General features: G+C 44.8%; 1 protein-coding gene across 3 annotated transcripts in view; it reads left to right on the top strand.

The window, feature by feature from the left end:
- Nucleotides 1-26,027, top strand: part of KCNH1 (potassium voltage-gated channel subfamily H member 1) — a 308,541-nt gene that overhangs the window by 114,589 nt on the left and 167,925 nt on the right. For all 3 annotated transcript variants that reach the window (XM_039881126.1, XM_039881125.1, XM_039881127.1), the window contains one exon: nucleotides 7,136-7,565. In XM_039881126.1, coding sequence (XP_039737060.1) covers nucleotides 7,136-7,565 — 430 coding nt within the window. The remainder of the gene's footprint in view (nucleotides 1-7,135; nucleotides 7,566-26,027) is intronic.

Below are 26,027 nucleotides of genomic sequence, written 5' to 3'. Positions count from 1 at the left end.
CTAGTATCTTATGTATATTCCAGAGATATTATATGCATAGACAAAAAATATATATATTTGTTTTCCATTTTTATCCAAATGGCAACAAAATTATGATATTCCTTAATATCACAATTATGTTATTCCTTAATATCACCCTTCCAAAAAGAACTTTAAATTAAGAAAGGTTGGCATAGCCAACTAAGATGACGACACCTAGCTTTTTACTTAGGAGACTATAGACCTCTGGCACATTCTCCAATTTGGGGACTAGGAGATGGATTGAGGATTAGACATGTCAAACTGTGGAACTCATGGGCTATTCCAATGACATGCTCATAGCGGTCCTACAATCAGGAGAAATGTCTGGTTTGGAAAGATAGATTTATAAATTCTTAGTGTATAGATGGTGGTTAAAGCCACATTAATGGATGCAGCTGCCCAGGAAAAGGAGTATATTGAGAAGAAAAAAGTCCAAGAACAATGTCTTAGAGAATAATTAAAAAGAGAGGTGTCGTGGGAACCAAAGGAGGAGAGTCCGTTCTCTATTGTTGTAGTCAGGGTTCAAGTTTGGCTAATGTATGGAGGGAACAGTTTATTAAAATGATGTTAGGTACTCACAGAATTTTTGGAAAGACCAGGAAAACATTTGGAGGCTATGTGGTAAGGAACAATGCACAAATCATATTGAAGAGCTGGTTCTGTGAATAAACCATTGCTGTTGCTACTGAACATGGACTTGCAATGTGCAGTGCTGACATCACAATCAGTGGACCCTGGGTACCACTTTCCAGAGCTACTGCCTGCCTCTCGTAACTGTGTGATGCTGCAAAAGGGGTTCTGAGTAGTCCTTCCATGAGATACCAGTCAATGACTGGGGTGGGTGTCTCCAGTGGGTAGATATGAGGTCACGTGCTCTCATATGCAAGGGAGGCTGGAGAAGGAAGAAATATGGTTTCTTCATCTTCTTGGGTAGGAAACAAAGCTCTATTTTGTAAGGTGGTGATTCCTCAAAAACAGAAAGACAGTTTAGACACTGTGTGGCCATGAAGAATGTCAAATGCTGAAGATATAACAATTAGAAAGTAAGGGGTGACCTTCAAGACAGTAAATGTTGAGAAGTGGTTTGAATGGACATCTGATTGTAGTGGGGGTAAGAAATGAATGGGAAATGAGGAAATTGAGCCATTGTGTCTTGATTATAGTTTCAGGAAGAGAAGGAGAGTTAATATATTTGGAGAGGTGCACAGGACTTGAAACCAGTAGTATGATTATAGCCTAAGAGAAATTAGTCCGTGAAAGGGAGATTTAAAGACAAAGGGAGGGAATAGAGAAAAGTGTGGATACTTGATGGAATGATGCCCCTGAGTGGGAGGAGGAATGGATTTTGGCACAGTATAAAAGGATGGTGCAAATGCACTTTCTTTTATTTGTGAAGATGGAATGTAGAGTCAGAGTTGATATTAATGGCCTCCACTTTCTCTGTGAAGCAGGCGATACTTTGGGTTGAGAATGAGAAGGACATAGATCAGCTGGGATCTTGAAAAGAATAGTGAAGATTTGGAATATCTATTGATGGGAAGGGGAAAGAGGATTGTTCAAGGAAGAGGAAAAGGATGGATGACAAGCATCTGGGGACCCAGCTGATTATAGAAATGATGGCCCAGTCCCTGCTGTTGGAACCATGCTGTGCTGGCAGTAGGGTAAGGAGAGAGTTTGTGAGGGTGGTAGGGAGAGAGTACTTGAAGTGATGTAACGGGGCCTAGTATGATGGGAAAGGAAAGGAAATCTGGAGGGAGTTGGTGGGTGTCTCCAGTGGGTAGATACGAGGACATGTGCTCACATATTAGCCGCAAGGGAGTATTGAATGATTCTGCCCCCACGGACATTAAAGTTTCTCACGCCGATAGCAGGAAATGGGCTAGAAAGCCAGGTGCAAGGATTCAGGGGATGGAAGGTAAGGGCTAAGCAGTTGATAAATGGGATAATTAATGAAAAGATTAAATCCAAGTTCTGGCATATTTGTAAGTCAAGATGTTAGCTTTCAATAATCAGAAGACAGTAATGAGGAGGTGGGGTAGCTGGGGAGTTGTTATTTGAGCATCAAACAGCTCTTGTTTGGACGATTCAAGTGTGGAGATTGAAAACTCCCTGCTCCTAACTATAGGATGTAAAGGCGAGCGTGGGGAGAAACAGGGTACTGGGGAGAACTGGATTTCAGTTAAAGCAAGAAGGTAGTGGGAATGTTCCATGAAGATGTCGAGGCTGAGAATTTCTTTATACATGAAGACATTTTCCAGAAGACTTAGAGGAAAGCGTATGAAGGAGATCTTTAGCTGGAGGAGGATGCAGGAGGAGAATAATCATGAGTAATGTAAAGTTGAAAGCAATCAAAAAAAAAAGTTACCTGCAGAATTTGCTATGAATGCCATCATGTCACCACATAGACCTGGAAGACTGGGGGAACTGTTCCAGAGCCTGAAAGACTGAGTAGTTCTTTTCTGTAGCACACTGCCATGGGTTTGTGACAGTGTTATTTCCACGACTATGGCAGAAAAAAAATCGAGCAGAAAATTGTTGAAAATTGTCTGACTAGTTGAGAAGGCAAGGTATAGCCCAAATTAACGAAACGATTTATTTAGTCTGGGTGAATTGGTAAAACTTGATAGTTCACACACACAAATGCTTCTAATAATCGCCAAACGTCCATCTCAATTTGAATTGCATCGATATCACACAATCGAGGTGATTTAGATTTCAGTAGGCTTCCTTCCAGTCATAGTTTGGCCGTCAGTGACGAGCTTACCAGCTCAGGTTCTCACCGTCTCTTCCTCCATGTCGTCTCAGCTTGAAATTCTTGGTTCTTCTTAAGGTAGTGATAAAGAACTCTCTGGAATTATTTGGAATGTGAGGTAGGTTTCCTGATACAAGAAGTCACTGGGAAAGTGTAATTCTCTACCATATGGTGTTATTGTGCTTTTAGCATACCAAAATTATAAAAAAATTAAAGTTTGAGTATTCAGTTTTATTTATCACATCTACTGAATTTCAGGACAATAAGAAAAAACCAAATTAATAGCTTGAAATGCTTTTAAACAGCTAGAATTCCAGCCGTTATGCAATAAGAGAGAACTTATACGAGACGGTGTCACAGAGTCTCGGTGTACATACAGATAGATACTACAGTGAGGAAGTGCTTATTTTTTGTTCCAGAGTCTCCTTAAAATGAGAAAAAAAAATCCAAACTCTTCGATGTAATTTAGAAAATGTTTGAAACCCTTTCCAAAAAGATTTTAGACCCTCTGATGGTATATTAGTTTCCCAGGGCTGCCATGATGTGTTACCATAAAGCGGGTGGCTTAGTACAACAGAAATTTATTCTCTCGCTGTTCTCGAAATCTGAAATCAAGATGTCAGCAGGGCCATTCTCTCTCTGAAGCCTCTGGGAGAGAATCTGTTCCGTGCCTTTCTCTTCGTTTCTGGTGTTGCCTCTAATCCTTGGCTCGAATTACATTACTCCAGTTGCAGCATCGGTCACGTGGTCTTCTTTCTCTGTGTCTGTCTCTTCTCTTTTTGCAAGGACACAACTCATATTAGATTAGACCCACTGTATGACCTCATCTTAACTAACTATACCTGCAATGACCCTATTTCTAAATATAGTCACATTCTGAGGTTCTGGAAAAGACACTAATTTGGGGAGACACTGTTCAGTCCAATACGGGAGGCTTTTAAATTGCATATCAAGTGGTTTCTGTCTTCAGGAAGATGTAGTGCCTGTCATAGTTGAGGAAATGGCTACAGGAAACTATAATGCAAAGCAATGTGTTCAAGTGGTAGTGGATACAGATTGCCATGACAGATGAAGGAGTGAGTGATTGTGACTACAGGGTAGTCATGGAAGGCTTTAGGGTAGAAGTAGTGGCAGGCTTGAAGGACGACTAGTATAGTAGTGACAGTATAGTAGTGAAGGATGACTAGTATAGATAACTAGCTACCAGCTGGTAGAAATGGGCAAGGTGGGCATTCTGGGCTGAGGGGCCGGTCTGAGCAGGCACAGAGATGTAAATTTGCATCCACTGTGTGGGATGCTCAAGATGGCTGGCATGTATAACTAGAGAATAGCATGGTCTTTGGGTAGTGGTTGCATGTGTTGGGGTGGCCTTTGGAGAAGGGAGGAGGGACGAAGTGCAGATGGAGCAGAGGGAGATGAGAAAGGTGATGGGAGCCCACTCTTTCATCTCCATGAATGACTGTCACAGAATGGGATCTTCAAGATAGCAGTTAGGAGGAGAGTTCAGGGAGAGGCTGAATGACCTTTCCTTAAGGGAGCTCCAAAGGACCGTTCTGGACTTCAGAGATGATGGACTATAAGATGACTTCTATGCTCCCTCTCAGCTGTCAACTTCTGTGACTATTCGGTAGAGATATCTTTTCACCGATCATAACTTGCCTCTCTCACCAGTTATTTGCTTTTGCTTCCTCCGTCTTTTCTTCCTATCAAGCATCTTCCAGGTACTGAAGAGACAATAGTGAGCGAGAGGTCAAAGATAATATCATTTTAATCTTTTCCCTGTAGCATTAGCACAAGGAGTACATAGTAGGTGCTTCATAAATCTTGCTTCGAATTGAATATGAGTGAGGAAAAAATGACAAGGCAGTTTTGCTCAGGGAAGTAAGTTCTGCTTCAGAGTAGAACCGCTTCGAAAGATGATTTCAGGAACCTCCTTATGAGGAGGTGGAGAGTAGGTGGCTGCTTACAAGTGTTTGATTTCTGAGTCATCAAAAAGGCTCCTTGGCCTCCCAAAATATCTCCTTCTTCCAGGCTGTCAGTGCTTTTAATTCTACTATTGGAAGTTGATTTTCCTCTGTTAAAATGCAAATACCCTTTAGAGAGATGATATTCATTTACCCTCATTGGCCTTTTGCATCTTAACATGAGGGATTTTCTCAGTCTTCTCTGCATGATTAGGTTTTTGAGAAAAGCACATGGCGGGAAAAGAGGACCCAGGGAGGACCTCATCTTAACGAACTATACCTCCAATGACCCTATTTCTAAATTTACCAAAGGTTTGGATGAACTGACCCTGTGGATATAGTCCCTTGATGTAGAAAACGTCATCGTTATCCATTATCCATATGTTAGACAAGAAATGATTATTTTTGTCGTAAGTTTTATGGCTATGAAACTGTTGTTTATTTGTTTTATTTTAAGAAGCAATAAATCCCACCTTCCTCACCCTCACCCCAACAAAAATAATTTGTGTGGCAACCTGATCCTGTGGTCTTTCTCGACAAGGCTATGTTGCATAGGTTTCTGTGCTCAGCCATCAGGGAAGGGTAATGATAGCTACTGGAATAAATACCCCTTCAGTTTCAGTGGCTTATTTCAGAAGTTTTTTTTTTTTCATTCACATCACAATACAATTCAAATTGGTTGGTGGAAGGGAGAAAGTCTTTCAGGGACCCAGGCTTCTCCCGCGCGTACGTCCACTGTCTTCAATATTGTCCTGAAGGTCGCACTAGCCTCATATGGAAGGCATGTCAGGGGAGGAAGAAACATGTAGAGAAAGTACATTTACTTTTAGCTGCCTTGACCTGGAAGTGATAGACATTTTGCCTTACGTTCCATTAGTGAAAACTAGTCCCAGAGACCTAGCCAGATGCAATGAGGCTGGGAAATGCAGTTTCGCCATGTGACCAGGAAGAAACAGCGGCCCTGGTGAGACTCTGAGGCACTGACACATTTTCCTTCTGGCTGTGGCACAACCTGACCCTTGGTGGTTGTCATTAAGGGTATGGGGGACAAGAAAGAATAGCAGTGACTTGGCAGCTGTCCAGTGTTTAAAATAGTGAGAAATCATTCGCTCTGCTTGGACTTTTGCTATGTAAAGGGAACCAAGTCTTGATTCAAAGAAATGTCTCTATTTTGTTTGCTTGTTCATTTGTTTTCTTCATGGAAGTAGGAAAGCTAATGGAAATCTCTCTCTCTATACCTTGGAATCATGCAACATAGGAGTTTTAAGGTTAGGGATGGTGTAGCTTCTGTAATATGTTTCAGTTCCCTTTGGAGATGAATCGATTAGCGTTTGGAGCTTTGGCAAGCCTTGAGTCCATCGCCCTCAAAGTGTAGACATGGGAACTGAGAGGTAACCGAATTGTCCAAATTGGCGTAGCAAGTTAGTCTGAGATCCCGTTTTCCAGATTTCTCGTCTGATGTTCCATTACCACAGTGCTTTTCCCTAAAGAACTACAATTCGGAGGGTATATACCTGTCCTGGTGGGATCTAGAAGGGAGGAAGGAGACTTGACCAGGTGAATCCAGAAGTTTCCTTCTAGCTCTGAGATTCCCTGATTGATGTAAGATTATATAACCCCTGGCCTGACAGCTGCAGTGTAGTCTTCCAAGAATTTGTAACTTTTCTGAGAAAACAGAATCTTGGTTCTTCTTAGCTGTTTCTTTAATTCATTTTTATCTTTTTTAAAACCGGTGTTTATTTTTTAAATATTGTAAAAGGAATAATTTTAATGATAGTAGTTAAGTAAATATATAGAAGTGTAACAAAAATCTATACAACTATAACAAAAAGTTATCTGTAATTCCATAACTTGACAATGCAGTGATAACCACTGTTAATATTTTGCATCTTTCCATGTATGTTTCCTGACCATTTTTCAACACGTAAATATTTGTATACTCATGCACAATAGAATTAGAATGAAATATTATACAATATGAACTAAGTACTATGAAACTCTTAAAATATTTCATATCACTTAATATGAAATATTACACAACCCTTAAAATTGTTTTAAAATAAGTTATGATATGAAGAAATGCCTCATATATTTGTATACTTATGCACAATATAATTAAGTTAAAATTCTAATTTTATTTGTTTTGTTTTTTATTTGCTTTTCAATGGGAACCTCCCATACATCTTGGAATAAAATTCTAATTATACTGTGAATCACTATACAAATATGTGTGAACATTTCTCCATACCATGACTTATTTTAAACCAATTTTTTAAGGGTTGCATAATATTGCATCTCCTGGAAGTACCCGATGCTGAAGGAAGCTGCCCTCGCAGGGTGGAGGGATGGAGCAGTGTCTTTGGTTCCTGGCCCTGATGCTGTGCTCCTCTTCCTCCAGGGCATCAGTAGCCTGTTCAGCTCTCTGAAGGTTGTCCGGCTTCTCCGTCTGGGGCGAGTGGCACGCAAGCTGGACCACTACATCGAATATGGAGCGGCCGTGCTGGTTCTGCTGGTGTGTGTGTTCGGACTGGCTGCTCACTGGATGGCCTGCATTTGGTACAGCATCGGGGACTATGAGATCTTCGATGAGGACACCAAGACCATCCGCAACAACAGCTGGCTGTACCAACTGGCCATGGACATTGGCACCCCTTACCAGTTTAATGGGTCTGGCTCAGGGAAGTGGGAAGGCGGTCCCAGCAAGAATTCCGTCTACATCTCCTCGTTATATTTCACCATGACCAGCCTCACCAGCGTGGGCTTTGGGAACATCGCCCCATCCACAGACATCGAGAAGATCTTTGCGGTGGCCATCATGATGATTGGCTGTAAGTATGACAGTTGCTGGGGCTGGAGGGAGGGGCCGCGGCTGGGCATACTGTTTGGCCATCCCTTCTGTTAGCTGGAAATAGGGTAATGGCTACAGTGCCAGCAGGATCAAGGGTATGATAACTTAAAACAAGGGAGAGGTTTTGTTTTTTTTAAGACTAGCTTCATAGTTTTCCTGATAAAGAAGTACATGTTTACAGCAAAGCAATTTAGAAAATACTAAAAAAGCACAAAGTAGAAAATAAAGACCATTCATAATTCTGCCATAACTACTATTACCTTCTGGTTTCTCCCTTACAGATTATTTTCTATCCATATCTGAGCATATAGATGTAGATTTTTATAAAGCTCAAATGAGATCGCGCTACACATACAATTTGGTAAACTGCTTATTCATAGAACAGTGAATCGTGAAAGTCTTTCCATGTCAATTTCAACATAGCCTTAGATCTGTGCAGTCTAATACGGCACCAGAAAAGATGTACACAAAAAGAATGTGAAATATCGCATTAATTATCTCTCGTGTTGATTATATGGTAAAATGATAATATTTTTAATATAGTGGGTTAAATAAAATATTCTGTTACAATTTATTTCACATTTATTTTTGCTTTTTAAAATGTGGCTCCCAGGAATATTGTAAATCTTATTTCTGTTGGATAGCGCTGATCTAGATCAACATTTTTGATATTTGCTTGATGATTGAGAAATATTCCAAATCCAACAAAACAAAACAAAACAAAACATAGGGAGAAAAGGGCTCTTGTTCGTTTGAGAAGTACTGGGTTATTGAACTAACTTGACTGGACTGAAAAACAGAAACAAACCTAGTCTTGAGCAAGGTGCTTAAATCTCAGTCACTTACCCATTGACCATTGTGTAACTGTTGCTATTGCCAATTCTGGTAATGGCCTTGGGCTGGCAACAGTGGGCTCCCTTCACTAAAGGGTGTCGTAGGGGAGGAGTGGACCTAACTGGGCTGGGGAAAGCACATGAACATGAGTGGACCGGACTCATGGTGAACCCTCCAAGGGTATTCCCTTGGCACTTCATTGACAAATCATGACATGGGAGAGGACAGTCCTCCCGTGAAGCATCAGTTCGGACAGTCGTCTGGTCACACAGGATGAAGCTGGGCTCTGGTTCCAGCAGGCAGCCGCAACTCTTTTGTTTGATGTGGTTCTCAGGGTAGAGTGACACACTGATTATTGTACCAACCAGAGAATTCTAAGACCAGGGAGAGCTGAGGCTTCAGTTCGTTTTGCTTTGTCCAGCCCACCAGAGATCCAGAGTTCCCCTCTGAGAGTGGATTTTGTTACCTCAAATGGTCACATGTGCTGCCGGCCTCTTCCATTTTTTCTTTTTTTGCAACCACTCCATGTCTGGTGCAATCCTTTCACAAAAGTCCTCTCTGCAAGGCACAGAGCCTGTCTCTGAGTATTTCTCTGAGTGTGTCTGAGGGGTAATTGATTTGTGGGAAGTGTGTGCCCATGGAGCTTTTGGGTTTGCTCCTTACTTTAAAATGGGTTTTAATAGAGATGATTGCCTGACCATGGGAGATAACGTTAAGTATCTGTGGGTGGCTAATTGCTTTTTGCTTAATTAGAATTTGAGGTGCTTTGTCATGTGGCATAAAAGGATTTAAGACCTTTGCTCTTCTAGAACTGTTTCAGCCTTAACAGCACCAGATTTCTAGGCAGTGCTTGCAGCATTTTTGCGAGGCTTCGGGCACCCAGTAAACAACCAGATACGCTGTGCTCAGGGTACAATTTCTCTCTCTTAGAGGGGATGATGAGACACCTGGTCAATCTAAATACCGCATTATATCCATTACAGGAACTTTTCTAAGAGTGGTCAGTTAGAATATGGGCCCCATTCTGTGGGCTCCCCAAGGACTTTCAAATATGAGAAGACGACTTTGCAAATTTTTACCTGGCAGAGAAGAAAAAAAAAAAAAAACCAGTTCTGGCGGCATATAATGAGGGCAAGCAGTTTGTTTTCCCCAAACCATTCTTCTATGGAGAGCATATTTCCTAGGTACAGCCTCTGAGGAACACTTCAAACGATTATCACCTCTTCCTATCCTCACCTTCTCAGAGCTGGGTGATGTTTCCGTTTCTTTGAATAAAGTGTAACACACAGGTGGTCACCTCTGCATTGTGCCGCCACGTCTGACGTTTGGGTAGGCAAGCCTCCTTAACAGTAACACTTTTTCCTGAACACTTGTTTGTTAGGCACTGTGCTCAGTGCTCTACACCCAGTTCCCATAGCTCACAAGAATTCTATACGTGAGAGATTATCATCTCCATCTTGGAAGGAATGGAAGCTCCGAGAAGCTACCTCACTTCCCCAGGAACGTGGGGCTGGTAAGCAGAAGAGAAAGGAGTTGGATCTGGACCCCTCTGAATTAGAGGCCTGGCTCTTCCCACAAAGCCACCTGTGTTGCCGTATTCTGGAAACAGTCCACCAGCCTCTCCGTGCCGACACACCAACACTTAAACTTTAACAAGCCGGTACTTCGGCGCCGGAAACTTTTCGTACGCCCGCCTATTTGTTGTTGTTGTTATTTGAAGAACGAGATTATGGTACAGACTCCGGGGACCAGGTGCTTCAGAAACCAGCCATTTTTCAGCAACCTGTCACAGTTAGAGCTGTTCCACGTTCTATGTGACGCCCTGACAAATTCTTGTACTAACAGCATAGTTATTGCGCTCTGCGTAATGTGATGGCAATTAGCTTTGTAAACTCACCTTCAGAACAACCTCTGTTCAGAACAAATGCTGATGTCTTATTAGATTTGTGGGGTTCTCTTTTATCTTGCTTTGCCTATGTGTGTGTGTGTGTGTGCACACTTAACATTTTTACTGCATGCCTCACAGGACTGGGCTGACCCCAGAACTGGGATCACTGGTGACAGGGAGCATTGACAAGAGCCTGCATTTATGCTAAGGGGTCAGTGCATATCTCCCTTCTTTGTTACCCGGGGGATGTAGGGAGACAGAAAGCCAGTGGGCTTTTGAAGTACTGGTTACATTGTGATTTTTTTTCCTCTTCCATTGAATTTTACATGTATCAGTAATAGTATTTTTTTTGGTTATTCTGTTGCAGTGTATTAGCTGTAGCATGAATTATCCAGAAGCCTTCTATTGCTTCTCCTCTCTGTTCTCTGGCACCAAATATCTCATTATAACTTGGCTAATTCCTCAGAGGTTGCAGGAAAACTAAGTATTTTTAATCTTGCCCACTTTTCTCAGTTCTGATAAAAATTGCAATAAGAAGAGGTAGAAACTGTTGGCTAAAATGAGTATTGTGATTAGCTGTGGGTGTAGGTGACCTGCAGTGTCTCCAGCTGCCTGGTTTTATGTCTAACTTCCATTCTGGGATCTTGTTCTGGACCAGGGGCAAGCCAACCCCTGGCCCGATCTCCCTGCCCTCTGCATGTGGGTCTCCTGTGGCCTTCTGCAAGGGCTCACCCTGAGGTGTGGTGAGTGGACTCCTCACATCTTTTTGTACATTTCCTTTGTGTTGGTGATGCTGGCCACTCTGGCCCTCTTTGTGGCACCTGAGAAGGGGTGTCCCCATTTCAACAGCCACGTACTGAATGCCTTTCCTTTAGACCCCAACTCTATGCTGAGGATTTGCAGACTACCCCTGTGGGTGGCACCCTCAGCGAGTCCCAGGTCTGATGGTCATAGGTGCTGTGGAAAGATAGAGACAGGCCATGTCAGCCACCAGCCAGTGACTAAAGGCTGCAGATAAGAGCCCTCACTGTGGCTTGAACCTTCCCCAGACCACTGAGGGACCCCTGAAGGAAGGGAGAACTGCTAGGAGGCGGAGTTTCTTTTTTGGGGAGGTCTCAGTCTCAGGTCAAGGACACAACCCTGTCTCGGGGAGCTCTGCAGGGAGAACTTGATGGAGGAGACGGTTCTCATTTTTTTAAATGGGCTTAGCACTTTTCCGATTCTCTCCTCATAATGTCATTGCTGTCATCCTGTCATTATAATTAAGCCACATTCATTTCCTTCCTCTCCGACAGTGGCAGGGGATCTAGACATTGTGCTCCCGCTCTAGACACTCTCCGCCCCACCCCACCCCGCACGGGACATTCGCTCTGCCACCTCAGCATCGCAGGATGACACCTGGTCTCTTTGAATTCATTTCTTTCTTCCCAGTTTTTCCCCACCTCAGCAGTTTCAAACCAGAGCAGAATGTCAGTGCCGAAGGGACCCAGGGGAGCACCTGTTTGGTCCAGAACACCCCTCCCTGGTTCTGCTGGGCCGCACCATCTTCATCAATGCTTCAGTCTACTCCGTTCCCTCTTCCCCCATGACTGGGTGCTCACAGAGAGCAAGTGGGCTCCCTCCCGGTGGTTTCTTTATATCACCTTCTCTCCTGGGGGAAGGGACAGTGATACTCCGCACCCCTGGGCCTTTGACCCCACTCCCTGACCCACTTGCAATATGCTCTGTGGCCTCCTTTCTGCTTAGATTATTTGCTAGCAAACATGGACTTTTCCCTGCCTCCTTTGTGATCTTAGTTAAACATTTCTTAAATCTTTCCATTTCACCTTTGCTGAGTATGCCGTTTTGCATTCTATGTCAATATGCTGGTTTTACAAAAATGATATGGGGACACACCTCCCAGGAGGCTGTAAAGATACTCCTAGGAGACTTTAGACACATAGTAGGTGCTTGATAAACTTAGGTTCGTTGAATCTGAACAATGGAGAAGGCTCTGGAGTTTTGAAAATGGTCTTCAGGGCTATTGGCAAAGCTTTATTAATTAAGATGTGGGTTCTGCTGCTGGACAGAGACACAGAGTGATACTAGCATCAACAAAGCATACGTTTCCTAAAAGTTTGGGGTTGGTCTGGCTCTCTGCAGTCGTCAGAGACCCCGGCTTCTCTGCTACCTTCAGCATATGACTTCCACATCAGGATCCCATATGTCTGTTTCATCTTCAGCCATCTGTTTGTTTGTTTGTTTTCCAGAAAGTAGAAAGAGGAGGAAGGGGAAGGATGGCTGAACTCTCGTTTTGAGAAGAAGACTATGTTATCTTTGTCCATGTTATCTTTGTTCATTGGTGGGAACTTGGTAACCTGGCCTTACCTAGCTGCAAAGGAGGCTGGGAAATGTAGTTTTTATTCTAGGTGGTCATGTGTGCAGTAATACAGACAAGGAGAACAGGTAGTGGAAGACCAGCAGCTATGTCTGACTGCCTCAGCTTTCCTCCCTCTCCTTATCGCCTTTCAAGTGATACCAGCAAACATTAGCTCGCCATGACGGGCAGACCTTGTTGGTGCTTTATCCCTGAATTGCTCGCTGAGGGACTTTGGTTCAGGTCCTAGATCTGCTCGGTGCTTCGGGTTGCTTCTTTCAATTTCTGTGAACTAGAGTAAGAGGCTTCCTGACAATCTCACTTTCATGGAAGTGAGAACTAAGTGAGATAGCGATGTATGATAGCTTTTTGAAAAAGCTGAAATTTTTACATTCAGATGTTGTGATTTTGTTGCTAATAACAGCAATTGCTTCTTGCTCTTCCCAGTTAATTTTTTCTTTCCTGTTCTTAGAAAAAGGAAAAAAAAAATAATTGCTATTCCCTTCTCAGGAGCATAAGAATGCTGTTTAATTTCATTTTGGGTTTATGTTTATTTTGGGAAATGGGGCAGTGTCCAGAATGCTATGGGAGAAATGACTATTCATTTCTCATTTATTCTTAGAGGCTTTTTTCTAGCCAGCAAATCGGCTTATTTTTATCTAGAACCTTATTTTTCAAAAAAGTCCCGTCTGCCACTGTGCATCTCAGGTGGATATCCCCATCTCTGACACAACCTCGGGCTACTTTCTGTCTTCTACATCCCTTTCTCCCCTGCTCCAGAAACTCTCTGGTTCCTACCTCCTGATTCTGAACTCTTAGCTGCCCTGATGCTCTTAAGGCTGACGGACCCTGCTTTGGGTTTCTTCACTTGCCCTTAGAACTTGACACTACTGTATAAACGTACTCTGCTCCTTACACTGCTCTTACGACTTCACAGTTGTTTTTCTTGCTGTGGGTGTATTTCGCCTAGCTCCCATGGAACTCGAGGCTTCTGGGGGGCAGGACTGGTGGGCGTCCCTGCCCTTCTCCTCCTCTGTGTCTGGGCACATGTGTGTGGGAACATGGAAAAGAGCCTGAGCTTCGGAGCTGGGCAGTTCTGGCTTCCAGACCCACCTCTGCTCTCAATTAATACTTTGACCTTTGGCAGTTGCCTCAACTGAAAATGGAGAAACCAGGCCACCCTGGCTGAGTTTTGGGGAAGAAAAATAAAATGATGTGACATATCTAGCACAGCTCTTTACACACGGGGTGTTCAAGCAACAGTAGTTCTCTCCCCGGTCCTCTTAGAGCGTATGTCTAGGACTCATCAAACAATGATGTTTCTCGACCATTTGCTAGTCCTTTGGGTGTGCTCGACTTTACGAGAATTTGAACTTGCATAAAACATCAGTTACATCTCAGTATTTAATGCCCAGGTCATTAAATATACGTATATCCGGAGGTTTCCTAGATACAAAGCTTCTTTAAAAGAAAAACTGGCCTGACTGCAGAGCAAGTCAGGGAAAGCTCTTAATGGGGGAGAAAGTCATATCATGTGGTCAGGGAGGCCTCCGGGGCATCACTGTCCAGGCCTGACTGGCAGCATTGTCACTGGGCAGGGAACAGCACCGAGAGGCATGGGGGTGCTCCCCCTGGAGAAAGAGAGAAGGGACTAGAAACACACATGGGCGTTGGGCGCCCAAGAAGTGCCACGTGTCATGCTGGGAACTCCTCCTCCCCCGACAGCCCCATGAATAGGCTTTATTATCCCCGTTTTGCAGATAAGAAAACTGAAGTTCAGAGACATTAGTAACTTACCCGAGGTCACAGAATAAGAGGTGGCCATACTGGGTTTTGAACCCAGTTTATATGACATCGAAGTTGCACTTTGTTTTATTTCTTCCCTTGCTGGTTATTTTGGGGTGTGGGAGGAGAAAACGTAGTCTTCTTTTTGTTTTAGGGGTGAGAAAATTGTGGAGTAGAGTAAGTAAGTCCTTACTTAATGTCGTCAATAGATTCTACAACTTTAAGCAAAACAACATATACTGTGCGAAACCAATTTTACCATAGGCTAATTGATATTAACAAGAGTTAAGTTACTGTGGCATCTCATCAACACTATAGTGGAATGACCAGCTATAATTTTCTGAAGGTCGCACAGCTATTGAGAAGCAGGGCTTGTCATTGCTCCCAGCTCAGTGCTTTCCTGCTCTTCCAGGTCAGCATGAGGGCAGTTGGCACCGATAGCCACAGGTCACAGGTGATGCCAGATTGTGGTAGCTGGTCCCTTCATGGGTCGTCCTCATACCCTGATGAGAAGAGGTGAAGGTGGGTGGAGAGTAGTTAAGGTCTCTATTCCATCTTCATCAAAGGAACTTATTAATCAAGTTTCATATTTCTTGATCTGCTTTTTATCGAGCCTTTGTTGATAGGCTGACAACTACAGATAGATAGAGAGAAAGTACACAGAGGAGAAAATTTTTTTTTCCTTCTTTAAAATTGGTGAGAGGTTGAATGCTCACCAGGGAAATATTTTCTAAAAATACATGAATAAGTATGGTCCGTGAGAAAACAAATGTCAGATTTACCCGCATCCCTAGAACCTCAATCAATCAACAGTTTACCTGAGTACCTCTTTGTTCATTCTATAAACATTGAATGTCTGTCGTATACCATATTCTATAAACATAAGGTCTGTCCTCATGTTGCTTGTGGTCTGCTGGGGGAGCCACAGATGAGTAAATGAGAAACCGCTGTGAAACGAGATGAGTCTCTGCTAAAGAGAGCAAGGTTGTCATGGGAACACGTGCAGCGGTGCATTACCCAGTCAGGGATCTTGGAGGGGGTCAGGGAAGATACACCCCATGTATTGGGAAGAGCCCTGGCCAAGGCACTGAGGCTTTCCCAAGATATATCTCATTGCATCTGTTTGCAGATGTCTCTCTGGCCAGACTGCCTTAGGTCAGGGGCTGTATGGGTTGTTACTTGGTCCACATGGGCTCAATATTGAATGAGTGGAGGAAGGGAGAGAAAGTAAGACATTATCACTTCCTCGATTTTCTTACAATCTACTTTGGGAAAAACAGATACAAATGGGAAAAAGCATATAAAACTGGAAAGTAGAGGATGTTCATAGAATAAGCAGCAGAACCAGTTTGTGCTTTCATATTTCTGGGTAGACAGTGGTCATTTCTGTAAAGTGGAGGTGAAAATGGTATTAACGAGATTTTACTTAGCTAGTGAATAATGGTTAGGATTTGCATGGTTTAGAAAGATGGATAAGTAAGACTAGTACTAATAATGACAAGACTGTGAGCATATATTATATGTAGGACACTTTATACACCTTATTTATTAACTCTCCTAACAGGCCTGTGTCACAGGTGTTATTATCCTAGTATTACAAGTGAGGAAGCTGAAACTCAGAGAGGTTTCCACTCCTCCTGGTCAACTCTTTCTCAAGTGACTTCAGGTGGGGTCAACTAAACCTGATCTGACCTCACACTGCTATTTCTCCAACCCAGTCTGTGCTACCTCCCCAGAGGATGTTCTGGGAGCAGAAGCTGGTAGGAAAGAAGTCACCACCTTCCTGCCAACACAGGAGGAAGAAGAAGGAAGGAAGGAAGAAGAAGGCTAAGAAGGAAGGAAGAAGGAAGGAAGGAAGGAAGGAAGGAAGGAAAGAAGAAGGAAGGAAGGAAGAAGGAGGAAGAAGGATAGAAGGAAGGAGAAGGAAGGAAGGAAGGAAGGAGGGAGGAAGAAGAAGGAGGGAGGAGGAAGGAAGGAAGCTAGGGAAGGGGGAGGGAGGAGGGAGGGAGGGAGGGAGGGAGGGAGGCTGATCTGAGAGGGCCTGAGTGCCACTCTGTGCCTCCTGGCTTGTCAGCATCTCAGACTCCTTCCTGCGGTAGGCTTAGTGCTTGTGACCACCTCCACCAATCAGTCACATGCCAAGAGATGGGGACTGCAACAAGTTGCAGTAAAACTAATTTGCTGAATTTTTTGAACACCCAAATCTCAGTCTTTCAGTCTGTCACTTAGAAAAATCACCGGAGGACACCAGCAGTGATTTCTGGTTTATATTGCTCAGTTTGTTAAACTAAAGGAGCTACACGGTCAGCTTATTTCCATCGAAGAGTTTCTTCTTCTCCTGGACGGCCCCCTTTTGGATCAGTGCTATCCAGAGAGGAGACTAGATAATGAGGATGATTTCTGAAGACGATCTCCATCACCAGTGAAACTAGTCAGGCTCCATGTACAACTGACGTTAGGTCAGGAGCATAATTTTAATTTCTAAAATCATTATAATATAGATAGTCCATGGGATCAAAAGAGATAATCATGGGTATAAATTCTGGCTCCAGTGCTTAATAGTCAAGTGAACAAGCTACTTAATTCCTGAGACTGTTTCTTCATCTATAAAATAGGGATGATGCAAATTCAATGTCATAAATGACGGGAAAGTTTCTTCCCTTTCAGAACCTTTGTTTTTGCCTGGTGCCCAGCCCAGAGCCACAGATGGCCTGTTAGTTGGTGGCGATGCTATTCTTCCGACACCCTCGGTCTGTGTTGTTTGTTTGATAATTCAGCAAGGGACTTTGGTAGGCTGGAGGTTTAGAGGTGGGAGGAGGTGTTATATGCAAAGGTGGTGATGGAATATGGGGACAGCACCATGCTTTGCATACAGAAGAGCTTGATAAAGGTTTGTGGAGCTAAATATCAAGTTGAAAATCTGGTGAGGATGCTGTGAAATGAGGTGCTCTCAGGGCCGGCTCCATAAATCCTCACTTGATGGTGACTTTGCAGTCTCAAAAATTGTTTCCATTTTCACTTTTCCCCATTGTGGTCCTCTGTACGTGTGTGAGAATAATTTTAGCTTTCATCAGCTAGAGGTCTGGCTCTGAATCATAGCTATGTGGTGATAAAAACCCATTGTCACCACAAGAAATCTTGGCAAGGAGAGAAGTCTTGGGAGAAAGAGCAAAATGAAAGAGCAGGAGGCTTAGAAAGAAAATCAAATATGTGAAAAATCACCGGTGAATTCTGCAGAGCTGCAGGTGCCCTGCTCAGAAGGGTGACCTTTGCTCCTCGTTGGGCAGGGTTGGAGTGGACACAGCAAAGCTGGAGCAGGGGAGGCCGGGCCCTCCTTAGTGCTCCCCAGGTTAGGTATGAGGGAAGCAGAATGTACCCACTAGAGAAACAATAGCATTGAACTCTAAAGGGTCCCTACAAAACAAGGCCCAAAGGTGCAGCTCCGCAGAGGACAGCAGGCTGACTGCAGCTCTGTGGAGACAACACAGAGCAAGGAGCCTCCCAGGCCTTGAGGCTACAGGGCAGGGAAGAATCAAGTGGGGAGACAGGGAAGAGCCACAGGTTCCCCCCTGACTGTCTTTTCGATTCCATCTCCCCTGGGACACTCAGGTGTTTAATTACACTGAGCCTCGCTCACAGGCCGGCACTAGAGGCCTTGGCTGGCGTCCAGCAGCTTAACAAGTGGAACGGAGGCAGGATTTCTGAGCAGAGGCCTTTCTGGACACAGTGGAAAGTGCGATTTGAGCCTTCCATCTTTGCTTCTGTCTCTCTCCACCCCCCCACAAATATTTAAACCCCTGCTATGAGTCAATCACTTAGAAATGGTGTGAAGACAGATGAATAATCAGCCTTTCTTTTTTCTGTGATAATTCACCAGATCTCCAGTTATCTCAGGGGCACTCAGAATGTTTGAATTGAGAAGCACTTCAAATGTGGTCAAGGTCACCTACTCACTAGATCTTTGAATCCCTTTCCTGAAGCTTGAACGCCCCCAGGAATGGGTTCATTTCACTCCCAGGTAAGCTCAAGGATGAGCATTTCCCTCTTACATAAAGCTAAAATCCTCTCCCTGCAGATTCTACCCCTTGTTCTTGATTCTTTACTCCTGGGACTTGGTGAGACAAATCTAGCTTGTCTTTTACATGACAGAGCTTCAAATACTTGAAAACCACTATGTCTGACTTGAGGCTTCTCATCTCCAAGCAGGATACATCCAGCTTCTTCCATGTGGCTCTGAGAACATTCTCTAATCTGGATAACGATGATCTCTTTTCTCTCCCCATTTGTTTAAGTTTTACTTATAAGAGGCCCAGGACTAAACTCAGTTATCTGCCTGTGGTTTGGCCAGAGCAGAAATGAGCAGTACCATTACTCACTTCATTTCAAAATCGCATTCATAGATTGAAAGAGCATCAGAACTAGAAAGGGTCTTGGAGACCATCAGTCCTAGCAACATCATCATGCAGATGAAGAGACGAGGCCCAGAAAGAGGAGTTGACTCAATTTGGCAGAGCAACAAAAGGACCCAAGTCTCCCCAAAGCCCGATCCTCCAAGCTGTTAGCACTTTCCACCACTCCTCCCTACGTCTGTCTAGACTTCTCTTAATTCAAGTTTGTATTTTTGACTGCTATATCATACTGCCGGTTAAAATTCAACTGGCGCCCAGCTAGAAGTCATATGTTATTTCACATATGAACCACGTTTTTAACATCTTCTGCTTTTTTAGTTGTCTTTTTGATCCAAATCCATGATTTGACATTTATCCAAATGTGTCTTCTCATTTCCCCTCGCTGCTCCAATCTGGGAAGATAGTCACAGGACAAAGCTACGGGAGTGCGAACAAAATGGTTTCTTTTTCCATCGCTTCCCCGCGAGATCCGCAGAACCTAGCTCATGGCTTAAAGGGTTCTAGTGACATCCCATGTTGACTCGGGAGTGACCTCACTGCCCTCTTCTTTTTCCTTCCCTGGCCGCTCCTGTCATGCACACGTGGTTTCCCAGTTGTCACCTCGACCCTGCTGGGCTGTAGACCTTTTTCTCTACCAAAGTACTGATGTTACTCCTTCGATGTCTCCCACAATGACATGCAGAAGCTCTGCACTTTGCTCCAGGGTTGGGGGAAATGCTTTCCTCCCACCAGAGCTGAAGCCTGGCACCAGGATAGAGTAAGAGCTCGTCATGCTGTCAGTGACAGATAACTTTTATTTGACTTTTTAAAAAATAAAATTCCAGTCTCTTTTCTCAGATGGTGACTTGGACTCTCTTGCGTGCGGGCTAGAAGGTCCCCTGGGCGCTACACTCTCCCTTTCTTGCTCCGCTCACAGACTCTCGCCCTAGACCAGCGTTCCTAGACGGGTCTTGCTCTGGGCAAGCATCTATCCATAGAGAAACCACATTTCTATCATTCTTCGCTTTTGCACTTAGCTTTTTGGACCCAATGCCGTGGCTACTGGTAGGGCAAGCCCTTCGCCACTGAGAACAACTTCTTGGCACTTAAGGAGACTCATTATTCCTGGCTACTTGGAGGCAGGAGTCCCCTGTAGTCCCCTGCGCCAGTCTCACCCGGGGTCTTGCGTGTAAATAAGTCTCAATCCTCTTGCCCCCAGGGAGCTTTGACCAAGTTATAATTTTAATTTATTTGTGATTATTTGATTGTCAGATACATGCTTTGCAAATGTTTTCTCCCATTCTGCGGGTTGCCTTTTCACTTTCTTGCTGGTGTCCTCTGCACAAAGTTTTTAATTTGGATGACGACCAGCGTATGTTTTTTTGTTTTGTGGCTTTGCTTTGGCCATATTTAAGGGTCGTGATCTTTAATCTCACCCTGGTTATTACCTCCCTAGCCTCAGTCATCCCTGAATTTGATCATGTCATCAATCTGGGGGTGTTCTGGCCCATTGAGTCATTCTTTCGTGTTGCATAGTGTAAGAGCATGCACCCTCCAGAACCACTCCCCCACCTCTGCTTCTTCAGAAACTTGCAGGCGAGCTTCCTAAATTCATCCGTGAGAGAATCGGAGCAAATATGAGAGAAAGCACTGCATTAACAGCAGGACATGGAGCTCATCGATCCACAACTTGATTGTGGATCGGGCAGTTGGAGACATTGTTTTATGAATTCTACCCACTGGATGTCTCTTCTTTCCATGGAGTGAAGAGAGGCATGGGAAATAGTTGTGAAAAATCTCTTAATTGTTCTGGGTTACTACCAAAAGCTGGAGCCAAGACTGTCATTGTGTGGAATGACATATCAGCACTGCTCTCTAGTGGGTGCTCCTAAGTGTTACCCGAGTCTGGGAGGGTAACACCACTGAACGGTGATATCTGACCCTGCAGCATCTTGTCATTCTGTCCCCTGGCACCGTGTCCGCCACAGTGCTCTGGCAGCCAAAAATGGCTGCTGCTTGCCCCATATTAAATCACAGACCTACTCTTCACAGTCAGCTCAGCCCTAGAGACCTGGCTGTTTCTAATCCCCACGTTTAGAAGCCAAGCACAAGGCTTGGGGCAGTAAGAGGACTCGCATGAGGTCACATGCTGACCTTTCCACAAGCAGCTCAGCTGGAAATTGTACCCATGACTCTATCTCTGGGAATTCAGACCTGACTGCATTTGCCCCCCACATCACTCTTCATCCAGCCACTCCCCTGAGACCTTGAAACCAGCTGAGGGTGGGAGTGGATGGGGCAGGTGAGAGAGAGAGAGAGAGAGAGAGAGAGAGAGAGAGAGAGAGAGAGAGAGAGAGAGAATATGAGTGTACAGATGAGGTCTGATTTGAGACAGGCAAAAGGTTATACACTGCAGCAAGTGGATTTGATTTAAGGAGGAAGAAAATATTAATTCTAGTTCCCTACTTTGGTATACTGCTTTGAGCAAATAAAGTATATTGTACACTAGACCTTATAGTAACACCATTAAGGAGTGAGGCTTGGAGTGGCTGACTGATTTTCCTGACAGCTACTGAGTGGAAGAACCCAAGCTTACACCTAAGCCTAAGGTGTTCCCTCAATATCCACCGAGAACAAGGAGACATTGGGCCAGCTTCTCTTCATCCTTTTTACACTGAGATGAAAGACTTGAGTCTCTCTTGCTTACCACTGTTCATGTGAACAGTTTATTATTAGCAGCAGTCTCTGTTCACTAGACTCAGGGCCACAGGTCGGGAGCTGAAGGCCAGGTAACTGACTGTAGGGGAGAAGCAGGGCTCTGCTTCGGGGAGGTGTCTTCATTGGCCACTTGGATCGTGGTCAGTGTACGGGTGTTGTTAATCTAATGGTGCTCTGTAAATAGAAGCTCAGCGGTCCCAGCACGTCTTGCTTTTCTGTGGCCGGATCAGCTAGGAAAATGACAATGTTCATGATGATGTTAAGAGCTAAGATCTACTGAGCCAAGGACCAAGTATTCTTAACTCAGATGGACTCCTTTAATCCTCACAACCCTATGAGATGGGACTATTACCATCATTCCCATTTTACAGATATGAAAACAGGGGTAGAAAGGTGAGAAGTCGTTTGCCTCGGATCAGCTCGGAAGTGGAAGAGCTGCATAGATTCCAACCGCGTAGACTCAGCAACTCAGTGTGTATTGAAGATCCGCCCAGTGCCAGATCCCTGACCAACGGTCAGCTTTCAGGGAATGGCTCTTTGTCTCTTTCTCTGCTTTTTCTTTGCCTCTGCTCCCTCCTCTCTAAGGGTCTAAAGTTGCGGGGAGTTGTGAGGGAGGTCAAGGTGGGGTAGACCCTCTAATGAAAATAGGTGATAGAGATGTTCCCATATATTCCTTGTCTTCCCTTAGCTACTCACTCTTTGTACGGCCATGGGAAGTTCCCAAGGCCAATGGTGACCTTCTGAGCCTTAATCTCCTCATCTTTAAAGTAGAGATGATGATATCTACCTGGCAGGGTGGATGTACTGTCTGCGAAATCTCTGACACAAGGCTGGGCACATAGTAAGGACCAGATAAGTAAGTGCTGGAGTTATTAATCACTAATATTCTTCTTCTCCTTCCTCCTTTCTGTACCCACCCCAGAGAGAGACCTTGAGTGTTGTCTAGTGAGCACTTACTGGAAATCAGTCGGCCCCAGTCTCTCTTTCAAAAGCCTTCTCTTGTTAAGACATGACAGGTGTTATTCACTTATTCATACCACTAGCCTTTGGGATAAATTAAATAACAGTGCCCCAGAGAATTTCTCTACATCTTCCACTGAGTTTGTCAATCCTCCCTCCCCAGCTGCGCGTCCACCAGAGACAGAGGCTCTGCATGGTGGGGTTGGGGACAGGGGAGGCCTGGGAAGAGACCCATGAGATCGGCAGGGACAGAAGCCCGAGAACGATGCTCTCCATCTGCACCGTGTGAGGCTTCTATGAGGCACCACTTTGCAGGGCTCACTCAGCTTCTGCTTTCCCCCTTTAATCAGGCTTCTTACAAAGCAGTTATCTCATTATTTAAATATTCTCCAGTCAAATGTTCTCACATTCATAACTTAATGACCTCAATTATGCATATTAGTGAGGAAAGTATTTGGCCTTGCTTAGCTGGTGCCTGATGAGGTTCCATGGTTTCTTAGAGGCCATGAGCTGGGCTCGTGAGTGCATGGTTCCTGGTCAGGTACATGAAGAGATCACAGGACAAGAGAACTGTAAACGTGTCATAGCCCTTTTCATGCTGACCGCAGCTCACTGTCCTCAAAGGTTGGGTGTGCTTGCCACAGCTGTGCCCCCTCTTAGGGGTGGGGAGGAGGAAAGGACCGAATTTGGAGTGGGTCCAGTTCTGTGTCTGCCCCCAAGGAGCGGTTTTGCTTTTTTACACCTCCGTGTTTCACCAGCTGGAGAGAGGAAGTGTAATTAACCTCCATCTTTCTCTTCCTAAGAGGCAGGTACATAGGATAAATCTGTAACTTTGGGCCAGAACTTTCCAGAGAGGACTTCAGTGGGGAAAGCCTTGAGGGTTGATTGATTTGAAGTGTGTTATTCCAATAGGAAGGAGAACAGGAGCTTAATCTCTGGGTTATGGTATTCTATTTTTTTCCCTAAACTTTTATTGAATGTCTACTGTGAGCAAAGCACATCATAAGTATTTCCAGGTAGCAAACAGACCTTCCTTTACTCAGCCTACATGTCAATACCAACTTTTAGCTATTTGCTGATGTGATGAACTACTCTGTTCACCATCCGCGCATAGAGTCGTTAGCGCCGGAACTGCTGAGCTCTCCAAGTAAAGCCAAGTCCGTTTCCCTAATTGTCCTTCCAGAGGCTTGACCTCTCCCTGGGGCCATCAGCCCTTCCCGAATCCTCCCCGGGAGGTTGCAAATTTACTACCTGTGATTGATGAGCATATTTTATTCATTTATTTAACAAAAGATGGAGCAGCTAGGTGCTGAGAATAAAAACAGTAAGGTCGCAAGTAGGTGACAGTAGCAAGGGGACAGAGAAGTCCGCAGACAATTTTCATGCAGTGTGAGAAGTCCTATGATTGCAGTCAAGTATTAGGGATCAAGGAACAGTGGATGTTTACTGTGATCTGAAGGCTAACTAGAGTTAGCCAGGTGAAAAAATGAGACATGGAAGGGCGCGAAGCGGGCCAGAGATCACGGTGCCTTTGGAGAGAGTGAAATGAGCTCACGTAGCTTGAAGCGTAGGGGGAGAGGGCAATTAGCAAGCACCAAGGCTCCCACAGAAAGTGGGGGCTTGTTTTGAAGGGTCCTAGGTACACTTTCGCTTGAGGGCAGTGGGGGCAATCCAAGGATTTTCCACAGGGAATTTTAACATGAGAGAATGGATTGGAAACGAGCAAGACCAAAGGCAGCAGCGACAGCCAGGACATTTTTGTATTATTTGAGTGGAGAGATGCTGACAGTCTGAGCTACAGAAGTGCTGGTGAGGATGGAGAGAGATGGAGGGATTCCAGAAACATTAAGAAAGTAGATAGACAGCTCTTGGCAATGTCCCTTCCTGGGGTTGGGGACAGAGTGTGCCACTGCATTGCTGCTTCACTGTGGGCATCCTTCCCAGCCAGGCAGGTAGAGACATTTCAACAATGTCCAAAAGCACCATTTTCAACCATATGGAGGGTCTGTGGGCGGCTGGGCAGTGACAGGGGAGAACAGACGGGCTGGCCGGCAGCGATGAATGAGCACATCTCCTGAAGCCAACACTTGCCTTTCGGCCTTCCCCTCACCGTCGTGTGTGAGGACCTGGGGTCATCTGGGGGCAGAGAGACACCGTGGTCAACAGAAGAGCAGCATCTTTATTTATTCTCCTTTTCCCGCAGTGCCCTTTGCTTTAGTTCTTCTGGGCCAAAACCGAAAAACTGCTGTGTCTTTAAGGGATTATTTTACCAAAGGAACAATTGGTCAGATGCTAAGAATCACTTCCCCGGCCAAGCACCACGTGTAGGTCTTGTCTGATGTGCAGAGCTGGGGACCACCCACTCTCAGCGAAGGGGCTGTGGGTGGATCAGGAGCCCTCTCCCCTCTCCTCCCTCCTCTCGCTGGTTTGTTTGTTCATGGTTGATGTTTTCTCGGGGTTTGTTCATCATGGTCTTCGTGGGGCTCCCCTGCCCCCATCCCTCTTGGCCACCCATGTGTGCACCTTGGAAGGTACCCAGCATCCTTGGAGCAGCGGGGGGCGGGGGTGGAGAGGTGGGCAGCCCTCAGTGCTGGCTGAAAGATGGTGGTGTTTGGAAAAGGGAAGCCTCCCCCACTGTCCTCCAAATCTCAGGAGGGGCCATACGGGGACCTGGACTAGTCACCCTGTGGTATGCTCCTCTCAACTATTTTTATTGCTATTATAGTATCATTTTGTCTTTATTTGGCACATCCTTCCCAAGACTCTAAGAATTACTCAGGTTTTAAAATGTACATGGAGAGCTATGCGGATTGTGCTTTCTTCATTTCCTCGTTGATCACATGTGTACAGAGCCCTGTCTTCCAGGCTCTGGGCCAGGCTGTGGGGATCCCAGAGATGAATCATTTCAGAACCTGCCCTCAGGGAGTTTGTGATCTGGTGGTCCAGCACATAAGTCTAAAGTGAGTGTGACAAATACTGCAAAGGTCTCTGGATAAAGGACTATGGGAGTTAGAGAATGAGAAAAGACTTTTGGGAAGAAATGTCTTCTACAGTTATGAGAGCAGAACTGTGGGAATACTGTATCGATGGTAGCAAGCTCCTCAGAGGTTTGTTATCATCATTACTGGGGAAGCAGGGGCCGATTCATGGTCCACGTGGTATTTGATGTGAGTCTTAGAGAAGGCTGCACAGTCGTACAGGATGGGGATGGGGATGGGCATCTCTCTGCCTATCCATCTGGCCAATGGAGCTGTACCACAGACCTTAAGCAGCCGGAAGGGGAAGAGTAAGGGGTCCTACTTGCTTGGAAAGACTTCACTTAGTGGGCCTAGAAGACATATTTAAACAAACAACTAGCAAATGTGGGTAGCTCATAGTCATGGAATGCCAGCATGAAGGTCCAGTGGATCTAGGAGACCAGGACTAGAAGGATACAGAGTGCAAAAAAAGACAGGGAAAGGTTTTTTGAAAATAAGGAGTGGCAGGAGGCTTGGGCAGGGTGGGAATGGGGCA

This window comes from Pteropus medius, unplaced genomic scaffold (genome assembly GCF_902729225.1).
Source record: "Pteropus medius unplaced genomic scaffold, Ma_sr-lr_union100, whole genome shotgun sequence".
Lineage (NCBI taxonomy): Eukaryota > Metazoa > Chordata > Mammalia > Chiroptera > Pteropodidae > Pteropus > Pteropus medius.
This window is presented reverse-complemented; position numbering and strand designations above follow the sequence as displayed.